General features: G+C 34.1%; 1 protein-coding gene across 1 annotated transcript; it reads right to left on the bottom strand.

Moving 5' to 3' along the window:
* Positions 1 to 1,863: 1,863 nt before the first annotated feature.
* Positions 1,864 to 6,483, bottom strand: OSH1 (gamma interferon responsive lysosomal thiol (GILT) reductase family protein). The gene is given in 6 exon segments (XM_068623104.2): positions 1,864 to 2,063; positions 2,065 to 2,232; positions 2,320 to 2,412; positions 3,283 to 3,420; positions 3,626 to 3,691; positions 6,031 to 6,483. Coding segments are annotated over 6 exon segments (810 nt in total). The 5' UTR covers positions 6,337 to 6,483; the 3' UTR covers positions 1,864 to 2,024.
* Positions 6,484 to 9,182: the final 2,699 nt, after the last annotated feature.

The raw sequence follows: 9,182 nt of genomic DNA, 5'->3' as shown, positions 1-9,182 counted from the left end.
GGTGTTCTACTAAGGCGAACATCTGCTTTATTCTGAGCTCTGAGCACAGCTTACCCAACTGTTGGCTGACAAATTGGGTTACGTTGTCGGACACTAGGCGTCTCAATATCCCAAAACAACACACAATGTTGATCTCGACTGTTTTCCTTATGTCTGGGTTGTTTCGACCGTGAGCTGCCATTTTTCCTGAGCACGACCTTTTCAACCTCGATATGTGTTGTAGCTGGTCCACGCACCTTGGATAACGTCTCCGCCGGATTCCTGATTAATGAATCACTGAATGGGCTTGTTGTCATCCGTTGTATGAAAGCAGCAACCACCATTTCTTCATCCTGAGTTTGAATTCTTACTAAGACTACACAGAATCTATTCAAGTATTCATTAAGCAACTCCTCTTCCCTCTGTTTGATATTGAAAAGATCATATAATCGTGGAGGGTTGACCTTATTAGCCGAGAACTGCTCCTTAAACATTTTAGAGAACTGAGGGAAATAGGTGATGTGACCATCTGGGATTCCACTAAACCATTGCAAAGTTGTTCCTGTGATGGTACCCATGAACATCTTACATCGGATTGCATCCGACCACCCAAAGATGATCATTTGAGCCCTAAACGCCTTTAGATGACTCTCGGGGTCCTCTATCCCAAAGAAAAAAGTGATATTGGGTGTGATATAATGAGGCGACACAAGATCTTCCATGATTTGTTGAGAAAACGGCTTGGGGTCATCTCTTGATGACAAGTTTAGTGGAAGCTTCGTAATCGATGAAATACTTGTCTTAATTACTGTGAGAAAATCAGGTTTAGGGATACTCATATTTTTCATGAAGGGAATGTGTGTCGTGATAAGTTAACAAATTTAAGATTTATTCATAGATAATCATTTCATTGGTATAATAGGTTTTCATCTAGTATGTTTTTAGAATTCTTTATGAATAGGTATAGTCTACCTATGTATTGTTTTTGTTAACATATGAGTTTTGGTCTAGTTCCCCATATTTTCTTTTGTATTTTCTTTCTTTTTTCTTTTTTAATAATACTTTTTTTATGTGAGGACAAATGATTGTTGTTACTTGAAATGTTAGTTTAGCTAAAATGTCAAGTTGGATACTGATACCATGAAAGTTTTTATAAAAAATTAATAGATGTACTGTTCTACTTTATTTAGTTACTTAAAACAAGGGTAGTGGAACATTGGGTGTTCATTTACCTTTTTTCATTATGAAATATTTGAATTATGATGTTAAAATATCGATGGAAATGTTTTTTTTTTTTAAAGTCATGTTATTTTAACCTAATTTTTAATTTTTCATATATGAGTAGTTTTATTTTTTTTATAATAGAAAAAAAATTAATTGATACTTTTTTTATTGTGTAACAAAAATAAAGAAACTCACGAAAACACGTTACATATTATTTGTTTCCGTGCACATAAAATTAATGTATAAGAAAAAAAATAAGAGAAATAAATATGATTTTCCACAAACAATTTTTATAAACACATACAAAAACGAGTATACTGATTACGCAATTATACACATTTAAACATAAAGATGAACAACAGTGCGTTAATCTCACTCTCACTAAGTTAGTTTTATACCCATGTATAGATACAATAACTATAACTAGCTATAAAGAAAATAGCAAAAAGTATAAAAAAAAACAAATAAAATAATTATTTAATAATAGATGTTAACAGTTTAAAAGATAGACTGTTTTTTTATGAACAAAGATTAAATAAATATTTCTGTGTACCAAACAATCTCAATCAAACATTCTTATTAAATTATCCAGCTGATGAAAAACAAGACACAACACAAAATTCTAACATTTTCAAAATATGTATAATGAGAAAACTAAAATGGAGAAATAAATCTGCATGTTCTAATATCTTATTATGGTAATTTACGCTTCCATAGTTGAATGCAAGTCATGAACAATCAAAGTTATAGACTTAAGCTTGTTTCCAAAGTGTAATATTCCACATCAATAATCACACTGAAACTATATTCCAACCTAATTTTCATGGTGAATTACTGCTTAATCTTGTTGCCAAAGTGTATGGTCAGATTTCTTGCTTCGTCTGCATAGCAAACAGGTATAAAGGAATTATTGACTTTCTCATTTGACTCATCATAAGTTCTTGCTGAAAGTGATGATGATCTACAAGCACTTGGTATCACTTGGCCTTTGTAAGCCCTACAAATATAGGTCACAAAATTTCTGTAGTCCTGCATCCACAGGAAAAGGCAAAAGAGTTTAGCCACAACGCAATTCACTTGGGTTCTACAATCTTCAATTTGACATCAGTCACAAACCTCTTGGAGTGCTTGGTTGTTGACAACCACCCATGGAACAAACCTATGGAGAGGTTTAAGCTCAGATGTTTCCTTTGCATACCTTAGGTCAATCTGCTTGGTAAACATAAAAGGTGTTTACATATAATTTATTTTTTCCTTTATAAAACTTCATCTTGGAAATTACTATAGAATTTAACAACTCATATAACTTAACACTTCAAATTCAGCAATCATTTATCATTATATGAAAAAGTATTATTAAAGAAGAAAAAAAAATAATCAAGTGGAACTACTGTGGGATATGACTCACATTTTCCATTTTCTTAGCATAATTGGGAGGTTACTTACCGTTTGCAATTTATTGAAATCATTGGAAGGTTACTCACAGTTCACAATTAATTGTTATCAAAGAGAGGTTACTTACCATTAATTGTTTTTATTGTTGTTGTCTCTTAGAATCACTATATATAGTAGCTTCCTTCAAACAATCTAATACAACAAACAACAATATACACTTGCTTCCTCTCTCTTTTCATATACTATATATTTCTTCTCTTAGGTGTAAGTGTTTAACCCATATAGAGAGAAATTGTTTTGGGACTATTTATCTATTAGCCTGAGAGGAATTTATTGTACTCCCAGTACCATTATAGTTGAAGTTTCAGCTCTCTCGCCGGTGGTTTTTTACTTCTATATTAAAGGGATTTTCTACCTAAAAATTATGGTATCATTCTCATTTTTCTTGTTACTTTAATGTCTCATAATCTTTGGTTGAAATTATCACGCTTTCACACACGATATCCCTACAACTACGTAATCCGTCCAAAAGAGTAAAAACCAAACCTTAAAAAGGAATTATCATTTCTTTTTATCAAAGAATATTAGTTATTAACATATTAAATTTAGGGATTTTACTAATAGCATATATTAATTATAGAAGATAGAAATGAAAAATGAAATAAGAGAAGAAAAAGAACTGACAGTTTTCCCATTGCCACTCGTGTAACAATCAATAGGTGATGTGCCCAAACCAGTCATTTGGAAGCAGTTCATCCATTGCCTGTGTCTCCCTTCTAAGCTCAGACGCTCCAAACACTCAACAAATCTGAAATGCTGCATCTGCATGCATCATAATTCTGTGTTAACTCATTACACTCAACAAATCTGAAATGCTGCTTCATGCATGCATGAAAATGTGATGCATGACTACTCATAGTTAGTATCCTAATTTTTGGAGTAACTTCTTCAAAACCAATTTTAACAAAAAAAAAATAAAAAATTAGAAAGTTCAGAGAAAATTAAAATTGTTATATAGGAACTCTACCATGTCAGGATAGATTGTAATAGTGCAGGCCTCGATCGTGTTTAGGAAGCATTCATCCTCTCCATGCTGCAATTATTAAGAGAAAGATAAAATAAAATTGATGATGGTAAAAATAAATTATATAGAACGAAATAAAAATAGAAAATGGTTTTATTAATAAAAGACATTATGATACTGAAGAAAAATATTTTACCCCTTTTTTCCTTTTTTTAATTTGAAGATATTTTGCATATTTGGGTCATTTCCACCACACTTTTACGATTAATAAATATGGAGTTAACATAATTCACAGTCGACAAAGTAAGAATTTGACTCTTTGGTCAAACTAACTTCATTAAAAACTTTTGTCAAACAAATATGGAGACTTTTTTTTACACCCTTCTTAAAAATGGTCTGAAGAGAAAAAAAACGGTGCAAATAGGCAGTTTCTTCCTGACCCCTACATTTTTCTTCCTGCATCCCCACAATTTTGTAAATTCTGAAACTGACATTCACCTGTTATTTGAATTCAAGATCTGAGAGTGTGCTACGGATTCATCAATCCGAAAGTGAATAATGTTTCTTTCCAAATGAGAGGGTGTTTCGGAAATAAAGTTTGCATAAATTGTTGATTTTCAGATTGCTAAATCCGGAAGCCTAATTTCTATTACAGATTGGTGGATCTGGAATATTTTTTTCAATTATGGATTTCTGAATCTGGAAGACATATTTTGAATTATGAATTGGCGGATCTGGAATGGTTTTTTCAATTATGGATGTTTTGCATTTTTTATTTTGGATTAAACTGTCATTCATGTACTACCGGAAGCACCAATCCGGGAGATTACCGGACGCGTCAATCCAAAATTTTACCTGAAGAACCATCCGAAAATTTACCAGATTTCATAATCCAGAATAAAAAAAAATAAATGTACAGTTTTATATAGGGACAGTTTTTGTCTTTGCGTAACCTTGTGGGGTGCAGGAAGAAAAATGTTATCATTTTTAAACCCAAAACAAGAGGGTGATTGGCAGGCCTATAATGATTAAGCCCAATTCGATCCTTCGTAGATGGGTCCTTAACTGCCGACTAACAATAAAATAACATTGAGTTTGCACTACTCAATCTGTCAATCACATTAACAAACTAAAAGTATGTTTAGATAATAAAATAAAAACTTAAATAGTTGTTATAAAATAAAATTAGTTTATAAGTTAATTTTAAAATGTTTTTCATGTTAACTTGTTTAAAATAATTTTATTATGAATCAAACTATAAAAAATATTATATTATCAAAATTTAATATAACACATTTTTTATTTCCATAATAAAGTTATAATTGCATACATTTAAATACAAAATACTAAACAAACTAACAGTAATATAATAATTTTAAAAAATATATAAAATAGAGACTGGAAAATCAATTTAAAAATATAAAAATATTCAATGTGAATATTTTCTCTGATCAACATATATAACACCCAAAAATATAAGCTTATTTCCCATCCCAAGAGACATCACTCCCTTTTGTTTTACCTTATCCTTAAAGGTGGTTGATAATAGTGGTGGGTTGTTGAAGAATTGAATTGGGGAAAGGAGTGAATTGGGCAAATTAAGGGAAGAATTTATTAGGGTGACAGTGCCTTTAAATTAAGTTTTACGGATCCCAGAAATTGACCCATAACTGTTACAAATTTGTTTCAATATCATAACTTCTAGTTCTCTGGTTTCAGATTTGTTCTGGAACCAGTTTCTGCATAGTCATGCAAAGAGTTTAATTACAAATCAATATAGACAAAAAAGGCTGTTCTAATCATCACAATATAGCCAAATAACTAAAATTCAGATGAATTAGGTTTAACACAATTACAGGAATTCAGATCCATTTTTAAAAATATCAACATTTAGAGTATCTGACTTATGAATAGAAAACTCATTTTAGGACATAATTAGAGTATGCTTACACAAATTTATCCCTAATATTTTTAAGAGAATAAATAAATTTTTTCTATAAATGAAAATTAATTCATGTATGAATGGAAGAAATTAAAATTTGAAAGAAATTTGACTTATTAACTTATACATAAAAAAAGTATTTTATTTTGTATTCTTATTTTTTCTCTTAATTATAAAAAATGTATCGAAGCTCGTTCTAAATGAAGAATAAAATTTGATTCCCACTTCCAGATAATATTCTCCTACATAAAAATGAGAACTTCTTCTCTTTCACTAATAAAAATTTGCATTAATAAAAACTATAAATTATCAGGAAAAAATACCTTTAGTTTTAATTAAAAAATAACAACAAAACAAATTAACAATTAAGTTTACATTTTCTCATTAACATAACTGGGTTAATGAATAAAATGATTGAAGACAAAAATGAACAACATGATGAAAAAAAGAATGGAAGAGATATAACCTGACAAATGATAGAGGCATTTGGTGCAATCCAAGCATTGCCCCAAGGGACCAATCTGAGGTTGACAATGGAGATAAGATCCGTTTGGAAGAGCCTCACAAGATGGTTCACAATGAAATCAGCACAATAGGGGCATAAACTCTCATAGTAGAGTGACACAGTTACCTTGTCATTTGGGGCACCAGAAGAAGAAGAAGAAGAAGAAGGTGGCACCAATAGCAAGAGCAGAAGAAAAAGAGAAAGGAGGAGGAAGCAACAGAAGAAGAATGAACGAGGAAAAGAATGAAGAGAAGGAGGCATTTTCATGTGTTGTGCTTAAGAATCAAAGAGCTTATAATTTAGTAATCGTTGTGTTGTGTTGTGTTGTGTGATTCATAGGTTGTGGAAGAAAGGTATCTTCTCCCTCTCTTCTATCATCTGTTTCCTGCAAAGTGTGCCAATGCATGTGTCACTTTTCTTTTCAACTGCAGATTTATTATCAAACAATTTCCATATCTTACTTTTCAATTTTCCTATATATAGAGTAAAATATTCTTTTAAAAATTATTAAATTCGATTTTAGTCTCTTAAAAAAAATATATATTTAGTTTCTTCAATTTTGATACACAGTATTTTTTTTTATCTTCAAAATAGTTTAGATAAGAGATCCACCAACCATTTGACAAACTACTTGTAGAGGATAATAGGGTTATTTGTATTTATAAAAAATAAAATAAAAGATAGAATAATGAGTGTAAGGTGGATTTAAAATTGTATTGGATGTTAAAATATTGTGTGTAGAAAAGTAAGAAGTAATACATTTAAAATTAAAATTAAGAAGAGTAAAAATACAGAAAAAGTTATAATTTTTTGCTTAAATCCATTTTTTATTGTTGTAGTGTCCATAACGTGTGTAATTTTGATTCTAATGCGAATTTGATAGCATATTTAGTTTTTTAAGTTTTTAAAATTAAGTAATATTCAGCCAATATTATCAATTATTGCTAAAAAATATTTATGATATATTTTTTTATAACAAGGTTAAAACTTTTTATGTTATTAGTATTCTACATAAATACGTAATATACATTTTTTCCATTAATAACATGTCAATATTTTCTGTTAGAAATTATAAAAGGTAATCACGAAGTTCCAGAATAGTTTAATTTTAAAAGACTTAAGAATCAAATATACAATTAATTTTTATTGAACCGAAATTTCACGTTTACAAAACCGTCTTTTAAAATTGAATTTAAACCTATTTTATTCAACTTTTAATCCCATTACAATTATTATTACTAGCGGGCACATCTGCGCATTTTTTATTTTTTATTTTTATTATATTTTTATTTTTATTTATTTAAAAAATTTAAATAAATAATGTTATTATTTGCATACTTATATTAATAATATAAATTTATAGTATATTATGAATAAAAAATATCATTATCATCATTATTGTAAAATCATTATACCTTAGTGTTAATTGGCTTAATCAATGCGAGTGTTCGATCATCCTTCTAAGTGTTTCATTATTTTACAAATTTTATTCCTATTAAAGAATGTCAATTATTGTACCGGTATGGCCGAGAGGCCGAGACCTGAGAAGACTTGGCCGAGAGGCTGAGACCTTAGAAGACTTGGCCGAGAGGCCGAGACCTGAGAAGACTTGGCCGAGAGGCCGAGACCTTAGAAGACTTGGCCGAGAGGCCGAGGGGCCGAGACCTTAGAAGGCTTGGCCGAGAGGCCGAGACCTTGGATGGCTTGGCCGAGATGGCCGAGGGGCCGAGACCTTAGAAGACTTGCCCAAGGGGCCGAGACCTTAGAAGACTTGGCCGAGAGGCCGAGACGACCGAGAGGCCGAGACCTTAGAAGACTTGGCCGATACGACCGAGACCACTGAAACATGGCCGATGGCCGACCCATGCCATGATGATTTGGCCGATGGCCGACCCTATTACAGTTAACGCTCAAACCAAGATCAGTGAAGGTAATCTATCATTAAGAATTAGGTAATGCAAACCTAAGAGGTGTCCACCTCGATAAATGGGCCCAACAAGGTAGGCCCACTAGAATAATATAAATAGTACGCATCCTAAGGAGTAAGGTATGTCATTTATCACTCTGAGAGCTGACCACCCGCTTTACTGACTTGAGCGTCGGAGTGCCTTCGCAGGTACCCCCACCATCCGGTGTTCAGCCGAGGCCGAGGGCCGAAGGAGAAGCAGGAGGACGAAGAGAACCTCAGTTCACTACCCAGTCACCTGACCGACCGAAGGAAGGAGAAAAAGACTTCAACAGTTCTCTAGGTCCCATCTCCCTAGCAGGAACAATTGGCGCCCACCGTGGGGCCGAGGGAAACTAGCTGAAGGAAAAAAGTAGATGGTTTCAACAAGAAGCATGGAAAGAATGACTGAAGCCGACCAAACAATGCTGCTACTGTCTCTCCAGAGGGAGATGGCCGAGATGCGAAGAAAGGCCGAGGAGGCCGCTCAGAAAAATGAACAAGAGCTGCAAGTTCTTCGCAGGGAGAACGAAGATATGAGAAAGAAGCTGGGGGAGGGCGGACCCTCTGTCATACCGACGAACGTGGTCGGCAAGTCCTACACCTCTCCCCCCAACCCGGATGTGGCCGAGGGGACGAGAGGCCGACCCCCTCCCCGCGAGACTGAGATGGGCGACGAGTCGTGCCTAATCAGGTCCACCCCGACGACCGACCCGAACTGCCGACATCCCTTTACAAACAACATCATCGAAGTCCCACTTCCTGAGAAGTGGAAGTGTTTCAACCGAGACCGATACGACGGGTCGACCGACCCGGACGAGCATATGGACGCCTACACAACCCATATGAGTCTCTACACCTCGGACGACGCCGTCTTGTGTCGAGTGTTCCCCACATCCTTGAAGGGTGCAGCCCTTAGTTGGTTCACCAAGCTCTCACCCAACTCCATCGACAGCTTTGCCATGCTCGTCACAAAGTTTGAAACGCAGTTCGCGACCAGCCGGCCGCACCATCTAACCTCCATCGCTCTGGTAGGCATTCGCCAGGAGAAGGGAGAGTCGCTGAGAACCTTCGTGGATAGGTTCAGTAAAGTGGCGATGAGCATCCGAAATCTGAGTCCGGACGTCGCCATGCACCACATGCTGACGGCCCTGCGTCCGGAGGAAGC

Source organism: Phaseolus vulgaris, chromosome 10, assembly GCF_051622355.1.
Source record: "Phaseolus vulgaris cultivar YP4 chromosome 10, ASM5162235v1, whole genome shotgun sequence".
Taxonomy (NCBI): Eukaryota; Viridiplantae; Streptophyta; class Magnoliopsida; order Fabales; family Fabaceae; genus Phaseolus; species Phaseolus vulgaris.
This window is presented reverse-complemented; position numbering and strand designations above follow the sequence as displayed.